Source organism: Strix uralensis, chromosome 26 (genome assembly GCF_047716275.1).
Source record: "Strix uralensis isolate ZFMK-TIS-50842 chromosome 26, bStrUra1, whole genome shotgun sequence".
Lineage (NCBI taxonomy): Eukaryota > Metazoa > Chordata > Aves > Strigiformes > Strigidae > Strix > Strix uralensis.
This window is the reverse complement of record NC_133997.1, coordinates 2,756,582-2,777,388: the sequence shown is the minus strand read 5'-3', so window position 1 is coordinate 2,777,388 and position 20,807 is coordinate 2,756,582. Positions and strand designations below refer to the sequence as shown.

Genomic DNA, 20,807 nt, shown 5'->3' with positions numbered 1-20,807 from the left:
GGCATGGCCCTCAGGGTTCTGTGGGGTCTGGTGCTGGCGTGGCACATGTAGGCACAGCTGGCACTGCCACCACCTCTGCCCCGGTGCGTGGAGCGGGGGTCCCCACACTGCTCCGGGGCCAATGGGGGCAGCCGGGGAGGAGCGGGCAGGGGGGCAGGCAGCTGTGCTGGGGGGCAGAGCACGCTGGGGAGGCTTTTAGCCAGGCTGCGCTGGGAATCGCCGACCGCCATGAAAGACTTCACCGAAATCACACTTTGCCCTGAGGCTCTGGACCACAGCAAGGTAGGGATGGGGGTGTGGGTGCCACCTAGGGTCCCCACCTAGCCACCCGCGGGTCCCCACAGCGTGCTCCCTGTGGTGCCACCTGCGCTCGCTCTCCCGCAGACTGAGTTCTGCAACCCTGTCTTCGAGGGCGAGGAGCCCCGGGCAGCACCAAGCGCCGAGCACCCATCAGATGAGGACAGGACCAGCCCCGTATCGCCCCGGGACGGCCTCGGTACCAGCCTGGGGGTTTGTACAACACCCCTGTCCATGGGGCCACCAGGAGCAGCTGTGGGTCTGGGAGCAGGGTGGTGGGTCAAGTTCCCTGCTCTGGGACTGCTTAGGGGACTCACTAGCACCCTGGGGACAAGAGGTCAGGACGCGCCCAGCCAGGGCTCAGCCAGCGGGGCAGGAAGGTGGCCGCGTGGGGGTATGGCTAGCAGCACCCCGGCTCTGCCCGCTTTCCTCGCCTTCCCGCAGGCCGGCAGCTCTGGGGCCAGGCAGACTGGCGGTACCGTGCTGACTGCAAGTTCACCTGGCTCTGCGTGGCTCTGATGAGCGCTGTCCTCCTCTTCCTCATCGCCCTCCTGATGGGCATCGTCATCCATCGTGAGTGCCAGAGCAGGGAGGGCTGGGGGACGGGCTGCAGTTGTGGGGTAGGGGACACAGATCTGGCTCAGAGTGGGAGAGGGGCACAGAGAGGGCATCCATCCTACACAGGACCTGCCAGGGTCTGCCTGTCGTGGGGAGAGCAAAGGGGATCTTCCTGGGAGGTGGCAAGGTCACTGGGCCCTGTGAGAGCTGTGTGGGGTCCCCTGGGACCTGCACCCACGTGGGGTAGGGTGGGAGCACAGGACATGGGGCTGGGTGGGCTTCCTAAGCCCCTTGCCTGCACTGCAGCCATTTCTCTCTGCTGGGGCTGAGCTGTCCCTGTTCTTCCCTGGGCACAGAGCTGACGTCCCCGCAGCCACCCAGCACCCCAGCCACAGCCCTGCCTGCCCATGGCGCTGCCGCCACCACTGCAGCACCCACCCGAGGGGACCCCCCCGCCTCCAAAACAGCTGCCACCCCAACCCAGAGCTGGCTGCCCACAGCCAGCACTGCAGCACCAGGTAAGTCCCGTGCAGGGCGGTGTGCCGGGATGACGGTGCCCTGCAGCACTAGCTCATGCCCACGCTGTTGCCCCACCCAGCCTGTGGCGGGACCCTGAGTGGCGCCGAGGGCTCCTTCAGCTCTCCCAACTACCCCGGTCCCTACCCACCTGACGCACTCTGCATCTGGCGCATCGAGGTGGGCCCTGGCCTCGCCATCCAGCTGAAGATGGAGACGTTCAGCGTGGAGGGCACTGCCTCCTGCCTCTTCGACCGCGTGGAGCTCTATGAAGAGCAGGGGACCAGCGGCATGGATCCTGCCCCGGCTCGGGGGGGCCCCACCAGGTAGCGCCCCTCGTACCCAGGGAGCGTGGCAGTGCAGTGGGGAGGGGGCAGCATCACCAGGGCGAGCTGCATTGCCCCTTGTTGTGCCCCCAGGTTTTGTGGCAACGTGGCTCCCCCGACCTTCAACACCAACTCCAACCATCTGCGTGTCACCTTTGTGTCCGACAGCAGCGTGGGCGCCCCAGGCTTCAGCGCCCACTACCGTGCCGTGGCCCCCAGTGAGAGTGAGTACCCCCGCCCCCGGGGCACTGCCAGGACTCCTCGCTGCGGACAGGCAGCGGGTAGCACCAGGGGGTCTCCCATAACGCCAGGGACATTGGGGTAGGGGAAGGTGCCCAGTGGGATGCCACCGCCAGCCTGGCCATCTCTGCCTGCACTGCAGAGAGCTGTGCCTGGGATGAGCATGTGTGTGACCAGGGGCTCTGCCTCCACCTGGGCTTCATCTGCGATGGCTTCCATGACTGCACGGACAAGAGCGATGAGGCCAACTGCAGCCTGAAACACAAAGGTGGGTCAGCCCACAGCCCCCATGGCACCCAGCCAGAGGGCACGGCTAATGGGCAGTGGGAGGGAGGAGCAGGGGAGAGGGGAGACGGAGTGAGGGGAGTGGGACAGGGAGCGAAGCTGCATGTGTGTGTGTTCCTCCAGAGTGCGGGGGTCCACTGACTGCCTTAGAGGGGCATTTCTCCACCCCGAGCCATCCCCAGCCGTACCCACACCAGCAGGTGAGAGAAAGGATCTGGCGGGATGGAGGTGGGAGCAGGGTGAGGGTGAGGGCAGGCAGGGAGGAAGGCAACCTCCCACCTGGGAGAGCTGGGGGTGCCCCTGCCCAGCTTCACGGGTGTCGCTGGCTGCCCCCTGCCCTGCAGCTGTGCCTCTGGCAGATCTCAGTGCCCGTGGGCCATGTCATCGACCTGCACTTCCACAACTTCAGCCTGGAGTCACATGAGGACTGCAGCTTCGACTTCGTGGAGGTGCATGACAGCGCAGGCACGGGGGTCGCCAGCCTCATGGGCAGGTACAGGCACCCCCCGATATCTCCAGTCCTGCTGCACCAGCCTGGGTGCACTGGGCTCCCGTGGCTCAGCTGGGGAAACTGAGGCACAGGGCAGGCTGGTGAGGAGGAGACACTGGAGAACAGAGTTTGGGGAGGTGATGGTTGGCCCCACTGCCCACCCTGACCCCATCCCTCACTCCACAACCCCGGCAGGTTCTGTGGCCACCAGCTGCCACCCACCCTGACCTCCTCACGCCATGTCATGACCATTCTCTTCGTGGCAGACGAGGGAGTAGCAGACGATGGGTTCTTCGCCACCTACCAAGCCCGCAATGCCACAGAGAGTAGGTAGCCAAGTAGGGGCACAGGCTGCCCAGAGGGGCTGTGCAGTCACCATCCCTGGGGCTCTTCAAGGCAGACTGGCTAAATCCCTGGAAAGAACTGCTCTCACCCCACAGCTGACCCTGCTTGGAGCAGGAGGTTGGGCTACAGGCCCCTGGGGCCCTTTCTCACCTGAATTACCCTGTAGCCTTAGTGATCTTCGCCATGGGAATGTGGCCTGGAGGGACTCACCTGCACACAGGCACCATCCATCACCTGAGGGCTGCCCCCAAACGACCCAGGGAATTTGGGTCCTTGCTAAGCTGGGCAGCGATGGTTACCTATGGGCCATGGCTGCAGGTGGCAGCGCTCTGTGACCACTCACCTGGATGTCCCCTGGCCAGTGACCAAGAGCGGAGACGGGGGTGGTCAGTGTGGGAACAGGCTGACTCCTAACCATGGTCAGCCTGTTTTCTGCCCATGCCCATGCCTGAGCCCATGCCCTTCTGCACTGGCCCCTCTCACCATACAGAGACCTGCAGCCCCTCAGAGTTCTCCTGTGGAAATGGTGAGTGCCAGGCACTGGAGTCTGTGTGTGACGGCTGGCATGACTGCCCCGATGGTACTGACGAGCTGAACTGCACTGGGGTCTCCTACCCAGCCTTCGGTGAGTGCCATCCCTGGGTGCTCCACTCAGCCCCCCCTGAGCCCACCTGGCCCAGGAGACCCACTGGCAGCTGCCACATGGCTAACATCTGCCCGAGGCACGCACTGCTGCTATAAAAAGTGAAGCACCTCATCCTGGGGCAGGGTCTGTCTGTGAGCCTGTGGAAGTGGAGATGTGCCTGGGGCTGGGCTACAATGCCACCTCCTTCCCCAACATCTGGCTGGCCATCCCGGACCAGGAGGGAGCCGCTGAGGTGCTGCAGGACTACCAGGTAAGCTGCCCGGGAGCTGCACACAGGTCTGCCCGCACCACGCCACACCGTGCCAGGCTCACCACCACTCTTCCACAGACGCTGATGGAACTCGCCTGCTACCAGCACCTCCGCCTCCTCATCTGCAGCCTCTTCGTGCCCAAGTGCATCCCGGATGGTGGTGTCCTGCAGCCCTGCCGAGCCGTGTGCCTGGCTGCTGAGCTGCAGTGCCAGCAGTCCCTCGGCCTCCTCGGCATCCTCTGGCCCATCAACTGCAATATCCTGCCCGACTCCAATGACCCCGTAGAGTGTTTCCAGCCCTGACCCAGCAAGAGGATCAGGGGCTGAAGCAGCCCACCCAGAGCTGCCCCCCCACCCCAGATGTCCCTCCCATCATCCTCCTGTTGCAAATACCCAGCTGCTGGGGTGGCCCCCATCAGCAGCACCCCATTGCCTGGCTCCTCACCTGCCCTGGGGTCAGCCCCTCTACTTGGCGCTCAGCTCAGTGCCTGGATGCCATGGGCTTGCCCACAGGACCAAGTCCCTAGAGAGCAGGTGCCCCTTCCCATCCTTGCTACAGGGAAAGGCTTGTGCTGGAGGGGCTGTGCCCACAGGTTGGAGCTGTGCTGGGGACACCATGGAAAGTCCCCCTGCCAAGCAGCAGGATGGTAGCAAGAAGGTTGGCGCTGCCTCCCCATCCTCAGCCGACCCCAGGCGTGTTGGCCAGAGCTGTGCATGGTTCCCAGCCCACTTCTGTCTTTCAGCCTCTCCAGGCTGTGCACAGCCTCTTTCCCACAGTCCTCAGGCAGCTGCTAGCCTAGCAGGGGAAGGGTTAACTCTCCCCAAATGGAGCAAGGCTGCGCCAAAGTGAGCCAGGCTGCAGGCCTGCCCAGGGCTGCCCAGGTCCCACAGCCCCAAAGCCAGCAGAATAAACAGTGTGAGGAGCTGACAAACTCGATGGAGCAGGCAGCTCATTTGGGGAGGGTCTGTGTGTGGGTCTTCCCAGATCCTAGGGAAAACTGAGGCATGGGCCAAGGGAGGGAAGACAGGACTCGGGGGGGATCTGAGCTGGAATGGAGGGGCACAGGGGAGACTGCCTGTGTGCAGCAGGGACTGAGCTGCTGGCTGTGCCCTCAATAGGCTGGGGGGGCTCGCAGGGGCCCAGGGGGATGGATGGGTCTCAGAGGGAGTCAGGCTGGCAGCCCCATGGTGCAGGGGCATAGCAGGGCTGTGGCCCTGCTGCCTGAGCTGGCCGTGCTGGCTTCAGGCCACCCCAATGGTCACAGGCCTGGCAACACCCCGTGGCCACAAACCAGCTCCCAGCTGGCCAAAACCAACAGCTTCTTCACACCTTGGGAGAGAGGAGGCAGGCGGCTCCCTGCCAGCACCCAGCCTGGCCCTGGGCATCCGGGACAGGAAGGCTCAGCCAGCAATGTCACCCACACCGCTGAGGGCACTGGCACAGGGAGGAGAAAGCCAGCAGCACCAGCATGCTGCCCGCTGCCCACACCCACCCTGAGCCCAGGGGAAAGTCCCCTGCCCGGCTGGGGTTACTGGGAGCAAGGCCCACTCAGACCAGCACCACTCTGCCCTTGCAGCCAGTATGGCACCGCTGTGCCCACACAGCCACCCCTTCTCCCGGGGTTGAGCCCACCCAGCTCCCTCGCTCCTCGCACGTCCCAGCTGCTGGAAGCTGGCTGCAGGGCACAGGGACTCCCCCCGGCCACGGGACCGCCCCACCGCTCGGCGTCTGACGGTGTCCCTTGGACGCACTCAGTGCTGGAGCGAGTTAAAGGCAAGCTGGGAGTGCCTTCGAAAGCCTCGCTGCGTGCTCCGCGGTCCCCAGGGCTAGCCCTGCTTCCTGGCACGGCCGCGGTGCTGCTCTGCCTGCGCTTCCACCTGCCTGGCACCCCCCAGCTGGCTCCTGCAGCTCCCCACGGGTGCTCCCGGGGTGACGCTGCCAGCCTGTGTGCGCCCTGCCGTCCCCCTTGCCTCAGCCCTGCTGCCAGCGACAGCCCCGAGGCTGCCAGTCAGGGGACCCCCCACACCCCGAGGGCTCCTTCTTCCTTCTGCTGCCCCAACCCTGCCTGTCTTTGCTGGCTTTCCCTCCCTTGGCCTTTCTCTTGTCCCGCTTTCACTCTGCTGCCTGTTTCCTCTTGTTTCCCTTCCCTCCGTCCTGCCGCCCGGTGCCCAGATGTGTTCAGCCAAGAGAGTTTGCAGCCCATGTCCCCTTGCCGGGCTGTCTGTCTCGCTCTCCCTTCCCCCTGCTTAGAGCACTTCTGACACCATGGGATTATTTTTCTTTTTCCCCTTGTCTTGTAGCTTTTGGCTCCCAAGGCCCTTGATTTCCTTTGGAGTTTGGGAGGAGAGACGTGAGGAGGAGGGGGGGGGGTGGAGAGGCTGCCTTTCCTAGGGCCTTCGTCAGAGCGAAGTGGTCAGGAAGAGCCGCAGCCCTTCCACGCCGGAGAGCAGCGAGGCGCCGGGGCAGGAGCCGTGGGATCGCAGTGAGTGGGGCTACCCAGCTCTGTCCGCCCCGCGCCGGGGGCGAGCTGGGACTCGCTGGGGTCCTGGCTCCGGTGCCTGGGCGGAGGAGAGACACTTTTCTCCTCCTTTTCCTCTTTGTTGCAGCCGTCGCGTCCAGGAGGGGGAAGAGAGCAGATTTCCCAGGGCAAGGCCACGGGGAGGGGGCCAGCGCGGGCCGTGGGGCTCCGCTCTCGCTGCGCTGGTGTGGGGAGGGCTGGGGGCAGCCCGGGCAGCAGGGTGGCCCCCAGCACCGCGGTGGTCCGGCACGGCCCGGGGATGCTGCAGCCCCCGGCAGCCAGCCGGGCACGGAGCAGAGCTGCCGGCAGCAGGGATGCTGCCAAGGGCTGGGCCGCGATGCAGCCCCACGCTCCCCGAGCTGCTGCCCCGCCACGCACCGCCCGGATGCAACGAGCCCACCCCACGGCTCGCAGCTCGCCCGCTGCCCTCCAGCTGACACCCCAGCCGGCACCCCCACGCACACCCGTAGCCACGCATGCCGATGCCCCAAATGCCCCCCAACCCAGAGCTCCTGTCTCCCACGCGTGCCGCAGCTCTCGCCCCAGCTGGCTGGCCCCCGCACCCCCATGGGCTGTCCCGTGGCAGGGCACGCCGGGGGGCTGCGGGACGATGTGGTGGTACTGCCGGCGATGGGGATGCTGCGGCAGGTGCAGCCGGCCATCAGGCCTTGCTGTGGGGAGCGGCTAAAAAGGCAAACGGGAAAGAAGGGAGGAACACTCCCCTGCTGACTTCCCACACTCACTCCCTGCCAAGCCCCGCAAGCTCATTTCCCAGCCCTCTTCACTGAGCTCCCCAGAGCCATTACCCTTCTCTGCCCCCTTCCAGCCACTCCACGGCAGACAAGATGAAGCAGCTCTTCCTCCTCTTCTTCCTCGGGCTCATCACCGGCTCCTTGCAGATCGAAGACAACAAGATCCCTGGGCTGTGCTCAGGGCAGCCAGGCATCCCAGGGACCCCAGGCCTGCACGGGGGCCAGGGTCTGCCAGGCAGAGACGGACGAGACGGCCGGGACGGGGCGATGGGGATGCCGGGGGAGAAGGGCGAGATGGGCCCTCCGGGTAAGAAAGAAGACATCCTGGCTGGGGAGGGGGACCTGCTCTGCCCTGCCTCTGGGGAATGCCCTCATGCCAGGGGTTGAGCCCTGGATGCTGGCACAGAGCCACATTGCCAAACTGAGAACAAATCCTGCAGATGTGCCCCATTTATGCCACCACCACCCCGCCCGTCCTGCCTGTGGCGACCCTGTGCTCCTGCAACAGGCAGCAGCTCCTCATCAATGGCAAAGCTGTGTTTCTCCCCATCCCCACTGCTATCCCTCTCTTCGCCCAGCCCCCGCTTTGGGAGGGCCCACCAAGCTGACCCTGAATATGGCTGCATCACCCCTGCCCTGGCTCCCGGGCTGGGGTTTCTCCCAGTCTGGGAGCGTTTCTCCAACTCTCTGTTGCCGCTGTGCCTGCTTACCCCACGCGCCTAGCCCTCCCTGCTTGAGCTGCTTCCCCAGGCAGAGCGCTGGCCACGGCGGCTATTCGCCATCCGCATCCTGGGGGAATCTGGTAACACTGGTGGGATTGGGGCTGGGCAGGGGGGCTGGGGGAGCTCCGAGGGCAGGGGGCAATGCTGGTGGCGGTGGCTTAGAGGTAACCCTGTCCTCCTCCTGCCTGCCCCAGGAGCGCCCGGTCCCCGTGGGGAGGTGGGCAGCCCCGGCGTGGACGGCATGCACGGTGAGAAGGGGGCGCAGGGTGAGTGCGCGGTGGCCCCCCGCTCGGCCTTCAGCGCCAAGCGCTCCGAGTCGCGCAGCCCACCGCTGGCGGACCAGCCCATCCGCTTCGACGTGGTGCTCATCAACGAGCAGGGCCACTACGACCCCACCACGGGCAAATTCACCTGTGAGGTGCCCGGCCTCTACTACTTCGCTGTCCATGCCACTGTCTACCGTGCCAGCCTCCAGTTCGACATCATGAAGAATGGCCAGTCCATCGCCTCCTTCTTCCAGTACTACGGGAACTGGCCCAAGCCCACCTCGCTCTCGGGGGGGGCCCTGGTCCGCCTGGAGCCCGAGGACGAGGTGTGGGTGCAGGTGGGCGTGGGGGACTACATCGGCTTCTACGCCAGCGTCAAGACGGACAGCACCTTCACCGGCTTCCTGGTCTACTCCTACTGGCAAAACTCCGCCGTCTTCGCCTGAGCCTGCCCTCGGCTGTGGCCGGGGCCGGGGCGCACGCCCCTTCCCAGCCACCAGCACCCCAGGGAGGGCAGTGCCGGGGTGCGGCCGCGTGGGAGCCAGGACACCAGGACCCCCGCCCCGCTCCGCTGCTGCTGCCCAGCGCAGGGCAGGAATGCAGCCTCTCTGCCGCCCCAGGGGTGGTGGGGAGCATCCCTTCAGCAGCGCTGCCTAAGAGCTAAGTATTATCTCAGGCACCCAGCTTTGGGGTAAGAGGCCTGCGCCAGGGAGCTGCAATAACCTGGTTGTCATATGTTATTCGCCATAGCCACCTCGGCACGCAGCGTAGCCCCGCCGGCACGGGCATGGCACCCCAGCCCGTGCTGCCAGCTTCTCCCCACGCACAGAGCGAGCCCGGGCTGCCTGGCCGCTGGCACGGCAAGGGGCCCGTCCCGCCGCGGCCCTGGCATGCCCCAGGGCTAGCAGTCACCCTTCCCATCACTCCTGCTCCCTGCCCTCCGGCCGCCCCGGTGCCTCCCCCTCCTCCTTCACCCTCAGTAAAGGGGTCCTCGACCGTACCCTCAATAAAGGGCTCCCTCAGCCACGCGTGTGCCTGCTGCCTGTGCGCCCGTGCCTGCGCGCCAGGTCCTCGCCGGCTCGCTCGGGTGCCGGCACCCCTCTGGGACCCTGCTCCCGGCGGGCAGGGCTGCCTGGGTGCTGGGGGTCCGCGGGAGCAGCTCGGGGTGCCGGCGCTGCCCTGCCCGGGGCGGGGGGGGGGGTCCCGGGCCGGGGGCCGGGAGGGGCCGGTGCTGGGCCACCGCCCGCGGCAGCAGGGCCAGCGGTAGCCACTAGATGGAAGCATCGGCGTCCCTTAGCGAGGGCACCCGTAGCTGCGACAGTCTTCCCCAAAGCCTCGGGAGGGGACACACGCACACACCCCCAGGGACAACCCTCGCCCCCAGGGGCCCTGGCTCCCTGCGGCGCGACGGCGAGGACTGACGCCTTGCTGGGCGAGGGCCACCCCGCTGGAAGCGGGCTTGCCCCGAGGGGAGGCAGAGACCCTGGCCCGGAGGTGGGGAGCGAAGGCGGGGGGGTTGGGGGGGGCTTGCGGGTCCCCCTTCCTGCCTGCCCCACGCCCCAGTGTGAACGCGGTGACCCGCCTCTGAGAAAGGGCCCTATTTTTAGCAGGGGAATGAAGAGCTTCCTCATTCCTGCCCAAAATAGGTCCCTGCGGGGACCAGCCAGGGAGGGGGCTTTTGGCCAGGGGCCCAACTCCTTCACAGGCCCTGCTGCGGGCGCAGGCTGGGGACGGCTGCTCTGCCCGGCCGTGGGGTGGCAGCTGGGCTGGGCTCCTTTCCTGGCCATGCCAGCAGGACCTGGCAGGCACTCACCAGCCCAGGACGCCCTCACACAGCCGGACAGCCACCTCTGCCCCGGCCCAGCTGCCCCCCAAGCCGTGCTGCATGGACCCACCACGGCTACGGCCACGGCCCTCCAGCATGAACAAACCCTGCGGCCCTGCTCACCTGCCCTGGCTGGGAGCTGGGGCAGGCTGGCAGCAGCCCTGGGGTCAGCCTGCATGCCCCTGGAGAGGGCCAGCACCACCCCCAAAGGGGGCTGCCCACAGCCCCACAGCTCCCCACCCCAGGACTGGAGACCTGGGACCGAGGGCACGTCACTCTGCAACCTGCCTGGCTGTGCGGGACTGGGGGGGATGCACAGTCCAGCAGTGCCAAGGGCCACCCCCTTGTGCCATAATGGCCTGTGGAGGTGCTGGGACCAGGGGTGAAGCCTCGCTCGCCCCTGGGGTGCTGAGGGGCTCTGTGAGCCGTCTGGCAGGCTCCTCTTCCCAGCCCCAGCTGCAGGATTGGGTTACAGAGGAAGCGTCTGTTTGGGTTGACGAAGGCCTTTTCTGTAAGTAGAGCCGCCCAGGGGCAAACAATGCCGCAGAGCAGATCGATGGCCGGCTGTCTGTTCTGGAAGGAGGAAAATGACTGTTCTTGAGACGAGGCCAGGGGAAGTGTGTGGGGGCTGGGAGCATCCTCTGGTCCCTATCACGATGTGGGGGAGCACAGCTAACAGAGGCAGCCACAGACATAGCACTTGGCACAGCAGTTTATGGGCTCTGCTTTCTTTGAGATGCTCTCGGTCTTCTGGACGCTGTCTGGGATCATTGGGGGACTGCTGAGAAACATGGGGGTGCCTGGTGCTGCCTGGGGAGGATGAGGAAGAGGATGAGGAAAGGCTAAGAGAAAGGAAAGAGAGCCACAGGAAACCTTGATTTCTGGCAAGTTTCTAGTAAGCTCCAGCTGCTTCTGATGAGCTTTACCAGCTGCCCCCGAGGAAGGAGTGCTTGAAGCCCCTGTTCCAGCTGAGCCCAGGTTAGGGAGGGGCCACCACCCCATAGCCAATGCAAGGGCGAAGCCTATATAAGAGCCAGGCTCAGCTCCCAGGTACTGTAGTGCAGCTGAGAGAGGCAGCAGTTTGTGCAGAAAGGTGGGTTGTTTGGGGGTTTTTGGGTTGTGGTTTTTTTTTTTAAAAAAAGAAAGTGCTAGCACCTCTTCTCAGAGCAGCACGCACATCCTCAGCACACCAAGGTCACAATCCCCAGCAGCCATTGGAGCAACCCTTCCTGCAATGCTGGAGGACACAGCCTGGCCAGCCCTGAGCTGCAGAGGGTGCCTGGGGCCTCTTGCTGGGGCTGGTGCACCTGGCTGCAGCCTGCAAGAGGTGTCTGGTTGTGCACGTCTTGGAGCTGTGCTGCCAAATGGGCAGCTGCTGGAGGAGGTCAGCAGGCTGCGTGGCATTGGAGAGGGCATGAAAGAGATCATCTCTGAGACCCTAGAGCTACAAGAGCCCAGATCTTCAACTATGGTGGTAGAGCATGGACCTGCAAAGTTCAAAAGTGGAAATGCCCTTGATGGTGAAAGTTGTCCTAGTGGCTCCTGGCACCTCCTGCTCCACCCAAACGCTTGCAGTTCAGCACCTTCATGGCTGATGAGGTGTGGGGAGCACTCTCCAGACATCTTCAGGTGACCTCTGCCAGCAGGCCAGTTGACCTGGTAAGGAGAACTTTAAACTGGGAATGGCAGGGGAGGGGACAATCCTTGCTTGGGTGGGGATATGGTGGATGGGGTGGGTAAATAAAGGGCTTGGGGGGTGTGAACAGCAGGGCCTCTGTTACCAGCAAAACAGGACTGAAGTGGGGTCACTTCAGCATAGGGGCACAGATAGGACAGTGCCCACAGGATGATGTTGTGGGCAAGGTCTCATGGCCTGCTGGGAAGTGGGCGTGTGTGGGGGCCAGTAATGCAGGCAGGATGGGGTGCAGCCTGGAGGAACTAGCAGGCTGTGAGCACTTGCAGGGCTGCTGCCTCTTTGGGATGATGGGTCAGGATTAGCAGGCAGCCGTATGGGTGTCCACTACATGCCACCCGATCAGGACACAGCTTGCCTTCTTCAGGCATGTGGAAGAAGCCCCATGTTGGCAGGCCCTGGTCCTTATGGGGAGCTGGGAATGCCCCTGATATCTGCTGGAGGCACAAGCAGCGTGGGAGGCTTCTGGAGCACATTGACAACACCTTGCTGGCATGGGTGATTGAGGACAGGTGGTCTGCTGGGCCCCACAGACAGGAAGGACTGGCCAAGGGAAGCTCAGGATCCTGAGAGAAGAAGAAAAGACAAAAGCAGGACCCCAACCCTGGATTTCAGGAGAGCAGACACTGGCCTCTGCAGAGATCTGTTTGGGAGAATCCCATGTCCTCAAGAGAAGAGATGTCCAAGAGGACCAAGGATCAGCTCCTCCAGACTCAAGTGGTCCATCCCAATGAGCAGAATTGGAGGTGGCAGGTTATCTGTGTTGACCTAGGAGGAATAAGGAGACTGAGCGTGCAGAGTTGGGGCTAGGGCTAGTTCAGCAAAAGGAAATGCCAGCTCCTGCACCGGGGGAGGAATGACCCCACACACCAGCAACTGCTGGTGGCTGGAAAGCAGATTTCCAGAGAAGGTCCTTGGGATCCTGGTGGACAAGTTTACTACAAGCCAGCAGTGTGCCACCAGCCTTCTGGGCTGCATTAGGAGAAGCATTGCCAGCAGCTCAAGGGAGGTGATTCTTCCCCTCTACTCAGCTCTGGTCAGCCACAGCTGCAGTTCTAGGTCCAGCGCTGGGCTCCCCAGAGGTGGACATACTGGAGAGAGTCCAGCAAAGGGCTGTCCATCTTCTACTGTGAGGGTGATCAAACTCTGGCACAGGCTACTCAGAGATAGTAGAGTCCCCATCCATGGAGATATTCAAAACCTGACTGACCACATTCCTGTGCAACTTGCTCTAGCTGCCCTTGCCTAAGCAGGGGGCTGGACTGGATGGTCTCAAGGTCCCTGCCAGCCTCAGCCACTCTGTGTCTCTGAGGCCTCACCACACTCGGCACGGCAGCTCTGAGGCGCTGGGATTGCTGCCACGTACAGGGAGCCGCTGTGGCTCCCTGTGCTGACCCACTAATGAGGGAGCAAAGCTGGTGTCGAGGAACAGCCCAAAGAACCCCCGCGGTTCGGCTGCTGATCATCACCTGCTCCCTCCCTGTCGGCCTGGTATCATTAGCTGCTCATGCTGCTGCGCATCTGCAGCGAGTGGCTGTCGTGCCAGCCCCCTGCTGTCAGGCAGACGATGGCTGTTGTCCCCAGGCCGGGACTAGACTAGCGGCTCATTAGGGCTGGGATGTTGCAGCTGGGCTGACAAAGGGATCCCAGGGATTTTCCCAGGGCAAGCTGTCAGCCCCCACCACCCCAGTGCTCCTAAACTGAAGTAACTCGACAGCATCATGGTCTTCCCTCCTTGGGCATTTTGATGGGCTGAGACCAGCCCACTTGGCTCATGTGTGAATCTCCCAAGCGAGTCTCCCTCCTCTGGAGCAGGGAGTACCCCCAGGGACTCCAGATCTCATGCCCTGGCCTGGTCTGTGAGCATGGCTGCTGGACACCCTCCCCAGGCAGCGCAGCCCTGCACCAAAAGCCACGGTGCCAGAGCAGAGCCCCTGCACATCGTCCATTAGCCGGGAGGTGGTTGCATTTTCCTCCCATAATTGCTTGCTGCTTGGCCAGTGAGTGAGCCAAGTGCATGCAGGATGGCTCCCGGGGGAAGACTGTGTCCTTCACATCCTGTCCTAGCTTGGCAGGCTCGGCCGCAGTGGCCTGAGGCAGCTGAACACCCTCTCTGTCCCCCACTGGGGCTGGCTGAGGGGATGGGGGGCTGGGAGCACCCTGCGCATGAAGGGGATGACAGACGTTCCCCTGATGGCCCAGTCGTCCTGCCCTGGGGCAGCTCTGCAGCCTCCCCGAGTGCCCAGCCTGCCTCGGCTCACGTACCCTGGGAGCAAGAGAGGAAGACTGAGCAGTGCCTCAGTTTCCCCAGTTGTCACCCATCTGCAGCCAGACCCCCACAGGGCTCGGGCAGACTGCTGGCGTGGCCCTCCTTTCCGTGTGTGTGCTGTGCCTGGCAGAGCTCTGCTTCTGCAGCAGATGTCCGTCTCTTTCTGGCCTCTCAGCAGTCCCCCTCTCCCTGCTGTGGTGTTCATCCTAGTTAAAATTAGCTAGTTTGCTGGCATGGCCCTGCCAAGGCAGGTGAGTTCGGGGCAGGGTGAGCCAGAACTCCTGGGGTCTCTGCCCATCAGGGTCCCGGAACATTTTTCTAAACAATTTACAAGGATGCTGGAGAAGCAGAGGGTGCTTAAAAGCACATGGCAACCTGCCAAGAACTCAGGCTGTGGCCAGGGAGTAACTCATTGTGCAGCAAATGCATCTGCTCACCAGTAGCCCAGCGCAGCTGAGCCTGCCATGGCCTTTCTGCAAGGCAAGACCAAGCCCGGTGCTGCCTGCTGCTCCACAACTCCCAGTGCTTTGGGAGCTGCCTCCATCCCTGGGACAGGCAGGCTTGGAGGACATGGAGGTGTGAAGGACAGATGGCAGCAGGGATTACACATCCCTGTGCATGTTCCTGCCAGCCTGGGAAATCCCAGCCCCTCTGCTTTGGGCTGCTCAGGCCCTGGGGAGCTCCAGCTCTGGAGAACCTGTGCACCAATCCTTCACTCCAGGGAGGAACTGCTCCTGAAAAGAGACGAAACAGTGTGTACGAGCCCCTCCGCAAAGCAGCTACTGCTTCTCTCCTTGCTAAACAGCTCCAAGTGACCTGAACGAGGAGAGAAGATGCCCACCAGGCCTGGGCCCCCGCCAGAGAGAGCCACCCTAGCTGCTCTGCCCACTCCTGGGCCCAGAAGAGGCTGCAGCACCACACACCTCTCCAGGCAAGATGCAGACATTAGCGCCGCTGCCTTGCGAGCTGCGCGCTTTCCCCCCCTGCACAGGCGTAGCCACAACCACCTCCTCTCGCTGCGGGTTGGCAGAGCAGGGGCTGGAGGATGCCAGCCTGGGAAAGCCCACCTGCCGTGTCTTCAGGTGCAGAGTCATCTCCTGGGTGCCACCCTTCTCCTGTGCAGCAGCCTGGCTCTGGGGTACCCCACAGCACTGCCCTTCTGGGTGCAAGCACCCCCAGAGAAGTACCCCTGAGCTTGCTGGTGGCGTTAGCCCTGCAGCTCTGACCTGTGGTGGGGAGTGATGGGCTTCCTCTGGAGCCCAGGGGTGAGCAGAGAGGAGACCCCATCCTCCCCAAAGAAAACCATTCCCAAGAATGAGGCAGCAGGCAGCTTTTGGTAAAGGAGATTTTAATCTGCTCGCTGTCTAGTCCATAGTGCAAAGAGTTAAACTTAAGGCAAAGCTTTCTCTTTTTTCTTTTTTGTTTAATAAACAGGCAGCAAACAAACAGGCCCTAAAACAATAAGCGTGACTGCTGTAATAGAAAAAGGGTTTGAGGGGAGAGACTGCAGTCCTGGGGAGGTGTCCTTCCCCCACGCTGTAATTCGCGTAGGAAACACCACAGGCCAAGATCTGTGAGCTGGTCCCCACCAACCAGCACAGCTGCAGCTAGAAGCATGGCCAGGCTCCCCCTCCCAGGTGTCTCCAGAGCCACAGCCAGGGAAGGGTGCAGCTCTTCCACCTCTGCAAGTGCCCGGGACAAGCTGGACCCTGGGGAAGGCAGCCTGGGGGGCTGCGCTTGCTGCCCGGCAAGGGCTTGGCTACTCAGCTGCGAGTGTCACTGGCTGCAGCCACGGGAGAGGTGGGTGGAGAGAGCAAACGTTAACACGGGCGATGTGTGTCTGGGGAGGCACAGGGACAAGAGGCTGAGCAACGGTGCTTGTGCCAGGAGCTCTGCACCTCTGCCAAGTGAGGTGGAAGCAGGTGACAGCCCTGGGGCCAGGCCCTTTGAACCCATTGGTGCTCAGGAGCCCAGCTTGGCCCAGGAGTCCCTCCAGCCCCAGCACACACAGGGGCAACTGGGTGCCTCCCAGAGCAAAGCTGCTCTCTAACAAGATAATATCTTGCCGCAGCTCGTGTTTACAGCACAGAGGCGTCTCCCAGCATGGCCTGGCCTCTCTGCTGCCTCCGTTTTGGCTTAAATCACTAATCAAGAAGGAGAATAGAGACGGAAGACCATGCCAGCCGCCCTCAGGCTCTTGGCTTGCGGTCCAGGAGTCAAGACTCTTTCCACTCTGGCTCCAGCCAAAATTGGCTGTGGTGCATGGCTGACCTCAGGCAAGCAGCTGGAAAAGGGAAAGCTTTTTAGTGCAGGGCCCTCTTGCAGCCCAGCAATTTCTTGGAATGGTGCTGGTTGACCAAGCTAGGATGAGCCATCTCAGGCCTCCCAGTCAGGATCAGATGCTCTCGTTAGACCTCAGGGGACACTTTTAAATAAAACTAGCTACATTTCTGACAGACAGTAAGACGCAACAGCAGTGTAACCCTGCCCTAATCAAAGACAGCCATGGTCCTGGTACTGCTCCATGCACACAAGTGCAGATCTGCAGCACGGATATGCAGAACTTGTGCCTGGAGCTGGAATGTCTCAGTGGGCTCCCAGGAGCTTTGGGGTGGCCCCTCTCCTCCCAAAGATTACTCCCTCTAGCCAGCCCAGCCTGGGAAGCAGCAGGCAAGCACTGGTGTGAACCACCCGGTTCCATGGCACTCTGAGCCTGAAGAAAATGTGTATTATCTAGAGAGGATTCTCCAGCATTGGCTCTGACGTGTGCTGCTGCTGTCAGGGCTGTGAGTACTGGCTGGCCAGCCAGCCAGCCACCCCTCAGGTTCCCCAAGCAGCACCAACACCCCTGCAGAAAGAGTAACTCCCTCTGGCCTCCTCATGCAAATAACCTGATGTGTGCTTGCTAGTCTTGCATAGGTGATGCGTGGAAAGCAGCAGCAACACTGAGCTCTGCAGTCAGCTGGCCTGCAGGAAGCCCACACTCATCATGGCTCCTCATTGTCCTGGCAAGAGGAATAGGAAGCTCCAAAACCAAAGCCATGGTGGCTGGGATACTGAAGTACCTGAGAAACCCTGCTCTTCTCCAGCTGAGAGCCAGGCTCAGCCCTCTGGTAACAAAGCCTGAAACTCTCAAGTGTGCTCATTACTCTCCTAGGGCCTTGCAAAAGAGGCACACTTCTCCCTTCCCAAGGAGCTCCCCCATTTAGATGGTGGGAGGAGGAACAGGCCTGAATGCAGTCTGCCAGGTAGTTTTCTGGTCAGACCTTGAGAAAAACCCTCCCTTGCCTTGCACCAGCCTCTATGATTCCCAGGAGGGCACAGCCTTTAATGTTTCCATCAGCTTTGGCTAGGAGGGACCAGGGCAACTTTCTGCACTCTGCTTTGGATCTCAGACTGCTGCAGGCTTGAGGCAACAGGTCCCGAAACAGCAAAAGTTGTCAACAAAAAAAAAGTAACACACTCAGCCTGCTGCAGAGGTCAGTTATTGTGCTTGCTAGCAAGAGCTACAATCTTGTTACGTAGCAAATGTGGCTAGCAGACACCCCCAACAGCCTTTTGCCTTTTCAGCACCATTCTTAGTTCTTTGGAAGCTGCACGAAGGCAGCCCTGGGAAGTTCTGCTTCCTGGCAAGAGGCAGACAGGGGTGCCCTTGACCTCCTGGGACACTGACCCAAGCCACCCGCCCCATGGGCTCACAAGTACACATTGAGCGTCTGGAGGATCATCTGGCGGCACAGCGGGCAGTTGCGCTGGTAGATGGCCTGCTGCAGGAGGACTTCCGTGCACTCCTGACACAGGCACAGGTGCCTGCAGGGCAGAAGCAGGACTGTCTTGGTTTGGTCTTGACAGATGACACATTTCTTACGTTCCTCTTGCTCTTTCAGGAGCATCCAGGGGTCGTTATCCAGAGTGCCCTCACCATCCCCAGCTGCTGCGTTCAGCTGCTGCCTCCTTGGAGCTTTCCCCCAGGAGGTGCTCGGTTCCTCCCTGGGTGGCTGGTGACGCTGTCCTGCCACGGCACTTCGACTCAGAGCAGGACGCGCTTGTGGTATCTGCTCAGCATTCAGCCAGTCCTCGTGCTCGACTGGCTGCTGGCCAACCCCTGCCAGCATCAGCCTGCCGGGGGCTGCGGGTCTCAGGGCGGGCACAGCTGCCCCTCGCTGGTTGCTCTCCCGGTTCGTCGTTCTACCTCCTCGGCTCCAGTTGGTCACCTGCAGACTCCAGTCCACCAACCTGCGCCAGGCCTGGGAGGTCATGGCCATACCCAGCGTCAGCACTGCCACCTGATAGAGCCGCCACACATCCCGCTGCAGGCGGTGGTAGGAAGGCAGCGTGTTGAAGTAGCTCAGCACGTAGCCTGTCAGCGTCCACAGCAGCCCAGGGTTGAAGACAAAGATGCCGACAACAATAATGAGGAGGAGCAAGCCCAGGCCGTAAATATTCACAAAGAAGATGCTGATGAAGAGCTCGAGGACGGAGGCCAGGAGCTCGAAGGCCAACTGGCAGGGCGACCACAGCAGGATGGACACAGCGATGGCACCGCTGGAGACGTGCGCGAGGAAAGCAGCCAGCAGGTCCGTGACTCTGAGGAAGGGGCCGGCGACGGAGTCCCACAGGGCCGCGAGCAGGGTGAAGAGGTTCTGCGTGCCGATGAGGCACACGTTGACGAGGCTGTTGACGAGGTAGGCCAGCAGGCTGGTGGCGATGGCCAGCCCCTCGCAGAGCTGCCTGGCCAGGGCCTGGCCGCAGCCCAGCAGGCCGCAGAGCCCGCGGTGCAGCAACTCCTTGCCCCGCAGCGCCAGGTGCGAGAGGAGGTGCCCCGCCACCTTGAGCCCCTCCAGGCCGCAGCAGCAGCCGCGCAGCAGCCCGGCCAGCCCCTGCAGGGCGCCCAGCGCCAGCCCGCAGGCCGCCCGGGCCAGCGAGGCCAGCGAGAGCAGCAGCCCGTCCCAGCAGGCCAGCGCCGCGGCGGCGGCGGCCGCGGGGAGGCTGCAGGCCGCGGCGAGCAGCCAGAACAGCGCCGACACCAACGAGGACACCAGGAAGAAGTTCACGTCCAGCACCAGGACCAGCAGGTCCAGAGCCACCCGCAGGCCGCGGAGCAGCGCGAACAGCAGGTCCATGGCTGCGGGCAGCAGCCGGGCGCCCCTGCGGGGCCCGTACGGCGGCCGTCAGCCGCGGCCCGCTCGCGGCCCCCCGGCGCTGGGCGCCGCCATCTTGGCCCGGGCTGCCGCGCGACGCCGGGCCAATCGGCGGCGAGGGCCACGCCTCTCCCCGCAGCCCATTGGGCGGTTCGGAGGACGCGGCGGGGGCGCGGCCGGACGGGGCGCTTCCGGTTGGCTGTCGCCACCGGGACGGGCCCCGCCCCCTGCGCGCAGTTAAAGGGCCAGCGGCGGTCGTTTAAGCGTGGCGGCGCCGCGAGCGCAGGGCCGCTCTCAGCGGGGCGGGTGGACCCGCGACACGGCACCCACGGCACACGGGAAGGCTCTGGGGCATGAGAGTGGCTCCCTCACCCTGGTTCCAGCGCGGGGGGCACCCAAAACCCACAGAGTCCCTGGGGCCACACACGTGATGAGCTTGTGCCAGCCTCAGCCCTGGTGCAGGGAAGGTTTGTGCTCTCAGCGGGGTCCCCGGGGTGCAGGTGTCTGGGACAGGGTCAGCCCAGGGCAGCGCTGCTCTCTCCCCACCCGGCAGTTTCCTGCAGGAAGTCCCAGAATAAACCCATGGCCGTGGCCTGGCCCAAGGTTACAGCCCCAGAGCAGCTCCTGCCGGCTCTCAGGCAGGGCGTGGGGCTGACGGTGTCTCTGGCCTTCGCTCAGCCAGTGATGACAAGCTGTGTGATCCAGCGATGACAAGCTCAAGAAAATCCAGCCCTGGAGCCCAAGGCTTTTTAAGGAAGGGGAGAGCAAGCGGAGTGGATGACCCATGGGAAAGACATCTGCAGCCCCAGGAGGCACCGGCCAGTGCAGGGCCAAGGAGGGAAGCCCTGCACCCTGGGGCAGCAAGGGAGGAGCCCTGAGGCAGCAGGACGCTGCGGTTCCTTTCCTGCAGCTGCCAGCCCCTTCCCCTGCATGTTCCCCCCGTAACACCCTGAGCCAGGGCAGGAGCTGGGAGAGGGGCCGTGTCCTGGCACGCTCTGCGTGGGCCAGTGCTGCTCGGTGCCATCCAGCTCTCCTCCAGCCGCAGCACCCCCTGAGCTGTGTTAAGGGAGAAGCCGCTGTCCGAGCATTCACACACCAAACAAGGAGTCTCACACACATCACCCGCGTCTTTAGCTGCCAGGAACGGAGTCTCTTTGTAGCGGGCGACTCCACTGAAGGGTGGTCCTTCCGACTCCTGGCACACACACACACTCCCGCTCCAGCGCTTCCTCTTCCCGCAGGCTCGACCCTAGGTTTCCCGAAGCAGAGTCTCTAATCAAGGCCTTCAAAATAAAAGCGTAATTTATTCTGTCCACGGTGCACAAATTTAGGCAGCTCGAGCTGGGTGCCTCTGGAGAGGGATCCCAAACACTAAAATCCCTGGGCAATTATACCCTTACAACCTAAGTTTCTGCCCCTCACACGACAGTCCAGTCCAATAGTAATATTCAAGTCTGGGGTCTTCTTATTTTTCATTGAATCGGTTTTCTTGTCTCTAGGGGGGTTCATTCTTTTCCTATTTCTGGGGCTGTAGTTTAGGCTAGTGGTTATTACATCTGATTTCGGGCTCAAACTCGTTCTGGGCTTTTCCAAATTTTCTTATCCCTCCAATCAGAAAACCGGTCAACATTAAGCAAGAGCATTAAGCAAGCTGTAAGTTCTGCTTT

General features: G+C 62.8%; 3 protein-coding genes across 4 annotated transcripts; 2 read left to right on the top strand and 1 right to left on the bottom strand.

Moving 5' to 3' along the window:
* The first annotated feature begins 167 nt into the window (after positions 1 to 167).
* Positions 168 to 4,828, top strand: MFRP (membrane frizzled-related protein). Of its 2 annotated transcripts, XM_074850997.1 has the most exons (13): positions 168 to 282; positions 385 to 496; positions 742 to 870; positions 1,212 to 1,373; positions 1,454 to 1,697; positions 1,791 to 1,921; positions 2,080 to 2,205; positions 2,346 to 2,422; positions 2,567 to 2,715; positions 2,908 to 3,038; positions 3,548 to 3,682; positions 3,826 to 3,953; positions 4,032 to 4,828. In XM_074850997.1, the coding sequence occupies exons 1-13, from the start codon at positions 229 to 231 to the stop codon at positions 4,254 to 4,256; spliced, it is 1,803 nt and encodes a 600-aa protein (XP_074707098.1). In that variant the 5' UTR covers positions 168 to 228; the 3' UTR covers positions 4,257 to 4,828. The 2 variants fall into 2 exon arrangements, with proteins under 2 accessions (XP_074707098.1, XP_074707099.1); XM_074850998.1 differs by lacking the exon at positions 385 to 496 and having other exon boundaries at positions 218 to 282.
* Positions 4,829 to 6,336: 1,508 nt separating this feature from the next.
* Positions 6,337 to 9,238, top strand: C1QTNF5 (C1q and TNF related 5). Its single transcript, XM_074894954.1, has 3 exons — positions 6,337 to 6,436; positions 7,299 to 7,531; positions 8,141 to 9,238. Exons 2-3 carry the CDS (start codon positions 7,318 to 7,320, stop codon positions 8,656 to 8,658), a joined length of 732 nt encoding a protein of 243 aa, XP_074751055.1. The 5' UTR covers positions 6,337 to 6,436; positions 7,299 to 7,317; the 3' UTR covers positions 8,659 to 9,238.
* Positions 9,239 to 15,330: 6,092 nt separating this feature from the next.
* Positions 15,331 to 19,214, bottom strand: RNF26 (ring finger protein 26). The gene has a single exon (XM_074851062.1). The coding sequence runs from the start codon at positions 19,120 to 19,122 to the stop codon at positions 17,695 to 17,697; it is 1,428 nt and encodes a 475-aa protein (XP_074707163.1). The 5' UTR covers positions 19,123 to 19,214; the 3' UTR covers positions 15,331 to 17,694.
* Positions 19,215 to 20,807: the final 1,593 nt, after the last annotated feature.

Coding starts and splice junctions, on each gene's coding strand:
- MFRP (XM_074850997.1), top strand. CDS start 229: ATGAAAGACTTCACCGAAATCACACTTTGCCCTGAGGCTCTGGACCAC. Junction 871..1,211: donor GATGGGCATCGTCATCCATC/GTGAGTGCCAGA, acceptor CCCTGGGCACAG/AGCTGACGTCCCCGCAGCCA. Junction 1,922..2,079: donor TGCCGTGGCCCCCAGTGAGA/GTGAGTACCCCC, acceptor CCTGCACTGCAG/AGAGCTGTGCCTGGGATGAG.
- RNF26 (XM_074851062.1), bottom strand. CDS start 19,122: ATGGACCTGCTGTTCGCGCTGCTCCGCGGCCTGCGGGTGGCTCTGGAC.
- C1QTNF5 (XM_074894954.1), top strand. CDS start 7,318: ATGAAGCAGCTCTTCCTCCTCTTCTTCCTCGGGCTCATCACCGGCTCC. Junction 7,532..8,140: donor GGGCGAGATGGGCCCTCCGG/GTAAGAAAGAAG, acceptor TGCCTGCCCCAG/GAGCGCCCGGTCCCCGTGGG.